The sequence below is a fragment of the Coptis chinensis genome, chromosome 4, assembly GCF_015680905.1.
Source record: "Coptis chinensis isolate HL-2020 chromosome 4, ASM1568090v1, whole genome shotgun sequence".
NCBI classification, from domain to species: domain Eukaryota; kingdom Viridiplantae; phylum Streptophyta; class Magnoliopsida; order Ranunculales; family Ranunculaceae; genus Coptis; species Coptis chinensis.
Genome location: NC_141459.1, coordinates 102,854,788 through 102,857,442, shown reverse-complemented (window position 1 = coordinate 102,857,442; position 2,655 = coordinate 102,854,788). Strand labels below are relative to the sequence as shown.

The 2,655-nt window shown below is 46.3% G+C and overlaps 1 protein-coding gene across 1 annotated transcript; it reads left to right on the top strand.

Moving 5' to 3' along the window:
* The first annotated feature begins 242 nt into the window (after nt 1-242).
* LOC147506442 (uncharacterized) lies at nt 243-1,324 on the top strand. Its single transcript, XM_086604257.1, has 2 exons — nt 243-461; nt 549-1,324. Exons 1-2 carry the CDS (start codon nt 378-380, stop codon nt 834-836), a joined length of 372 nt encoding a protein of 123 aa, XP_086460383.1. The 5' UTR covers nt 243-377; the 3' UTR covers nt 837-1,324.
* Nucleotides 1,325-2,655: the final 1,331 nt, after the last annotated feature.

Below are 2,655 nucleotides of genomic sequence, written 5' to 3'. Positions count from 1 at the left end.
AATTTGAGCTCGAGCTCGGCTCATATAGTTAAACGAGCTCGCTCGAGCTGAGCTTAAACGAGCCAAGCCCTAGCCGAGCTCCGAGCCCTCGGCTCAAATTCCACCCTTACAGGTCGAGGGCTGCGCCCGACCTAAGCATCTTAGACCTGGAGACCTTTGGGGTCGGTCAAAGCCAACCACCAGTGCCTCGAGAGCATAGCTCGTCGATGAGGTTGAAGGTCCTGAGTAAGGTGAGTGGGAAATCTGTTATGGCAGATGACGACTTAGATCGCCAAGTGGTATATGTGGATGACCAGAGGGTGAAACGAATAGGGCTAGTGAAGCGATCTGACATCAGCTTTAAGTCGAGTAAGATTGCGACCTGTATGATTGATTAGATGGCTTTGGATGGCAACCGCAAGGAGTTGGATTCCAAGGACCTTGCTGAAAATCTGAGGCGAATGGATCTGACTCATTGTTTGGTAAGTGAGTTGTACGAGCTGAGCTAAACCATTAGTACCATTTTTAAATTTTGTGAGTTTATTGTGGTGGTATTTTTGCATGTGCAGCTTGTGAGCGGATACCAGAAGTTGAAAGAGATCGCTCAGATTGTTGAATCAGAAAAGGAGTCTGTAAGAAAGTTGAGGAATATCCAGGACGTACATGCGATTGACCTCAAAGATCTTGAGAAACTGAAGAAAGAGCATCAGAACGTTTGTTTGGCGAAGATCCTGATGAACACCGAGTTGGACGGAACGAAGCTAGAGCTTAATGCTACGAGGGCGGAGCTTACTGTTGCGAGGGCAGAGATTGACAGGGTGACTGGCTATGCCCAACACTGTAGAAACGTTGCTTAACAGGCTATTGAAGCTTACAAAGCTCTGGACGTTGATTTCCTTGAGCTAGAGGCAGAGTATAAAGCTTTCAAAGAGGAGCATGAACGTGGGGCTCCCAGTACACCGGTGGTACACGTACTGGGTGATGCATGTGATGCTCCTATCTTATCTAGAACTGCTCTGGAGGTCGTTGAGTCCCAAATTGAAGAAGTCGCTCCTGATGTGCCTGTAGAAGTGAATGCTGCTGGTACCTCAACTGTTGTTGGTGACGAGACTATCGCGGAAGGTGACCTGGATCCCTTGTCTATGGAGAATATGTCTGTTGTTTCTTGATTTGGAAAGTTGTGCATGTTTTTTATTGTTATGATCTTGTAAGCTGTGATACAAAAGAGCTGGTTTCCTGGGGTAACCTGGGTAGTTCGCCTTACTTAGTATGTTTTTTTTATTGTACTTCGAACGACCTGGATTCCCGGATTGTTCTGAGGGGTTCATGGAGTGATGAATGGTGGCTAAACGAGTTGGATTTTCCGAAAGCGGTTCGGCCCAGCTGTTAGTAGAATCGAACCGGGCCTGAGTTTGGCCGGGCAGTTCGTTCTTTTGCCTTTATGAAATGCATGCTTCTGCTTCTTGCTTATTTCTGTGATGTGTTGAATGTGATTTCCCAGATGTTATTGTACCTGTTTAGCGTTGTAGGCTTTCCCTGGTAAGATTTGATGAGGCTAATTAGCCTGTGATCCTGATTAAGCGTCCTGCTCTTTAATCGGTCCTAGTGTTGTAGGTCCAAATAGTGATAAGTAGTAAGACCAAGTAACCTGGGAGGTCGGGAGAGCGTCTTGTGTATATGAAGCGTTTCCCATATCGGAGCGTTCTGCTGAAAGAAGACCTTAGCACGTGTGGGGATATGAACAGTTGGAGATCCAAAAATGGTAACCACCCAATTTTGTGGAATTCGAAGAGACGATGAGTCATATAACGTGTCGTTTAGCGTTTCAATGCATTGATGGTGTGTACTGATGACACCAGTAGAATATAAAATGAACTGTTGTAAGAATTTTAGGGGTGTTAGCTCTGGACTTTCTTCAAGCTGCCTCTCCAAGATTCTTGTGCAGGTTCCTTGATCGTTCTAGGTTGGTGCCTTTCATTGTTTGTTCTTTCATTCTTGTTAATTTACTGAACGTTGGGTTGTCCTTAGAATATCCGATGGCCAGGCGACGTGGAGATGCGCATGGTGATGGAGGGGCGAGGGAAGCCTCTCCCCTTATGATGGATGATATTGATTTTGTGCCACGTCGGCAGTGTGATCGCGGTAAGTGCAAGGTGGTCGCTTCTGGCTCGAAGATCCGCAAACGGTCTAAAGCTAAAGGTCACTTTATCTCTGGTTCAAGTGAGTGAATTGGAGTATAGTGTTCAGGTCCCCTAGTCGTAGGGATGGTGGCGATTTGAACACAAAGGATCGTGGCGTGCTGGGTAAAGGAAAAGGTATTGCTGGTGAGAACGCTGCGACTGGGTCTTTGGAGAAGCGTGCTGACGACTTGGGGAGCGAGTTCTTCTATACTGGGAAGATAGAAAAGAAACGTATGGTGATACGTTCTGACTGTAGCTTCCACTCGGCACCCATAGCTACCTGTATTCTGGAAGGGATTGTGTTGGATGGCGATAAAGAAGTGCTTGGAGATGAAGACCTGGGGACGACTCTGAAGACCATGGACATGGCTCTTCGCCTTCCTTATTTTCTTGTTGTTTTAATGGCAAACGAAACATTGACGTTCTATTTGTAGTTCCCTGCTGGATATGATAAGTTGAAGCATTTTGTCCAACGTGCTGACAATGGTGAAAGTGA

What these genes read in the sequence shown, in the direction of transcription:
- LOC147506442 (XM_086604257.1), top strand. Translation starts at nt 378, where the DNA reads ATGGCTTTGGATGGCAACCGCAAGGAGTTGGATTCCAAGGACCTTGCT. An exon ending in TGGATCTGACTCATTGTTTG is followed by an intron (nt 462 to 548) that starts GTAAGTGAGTTG and finishes TTGCATGTGCAG; the next exon opens with CTTGTGAGCGGATACCAGAA.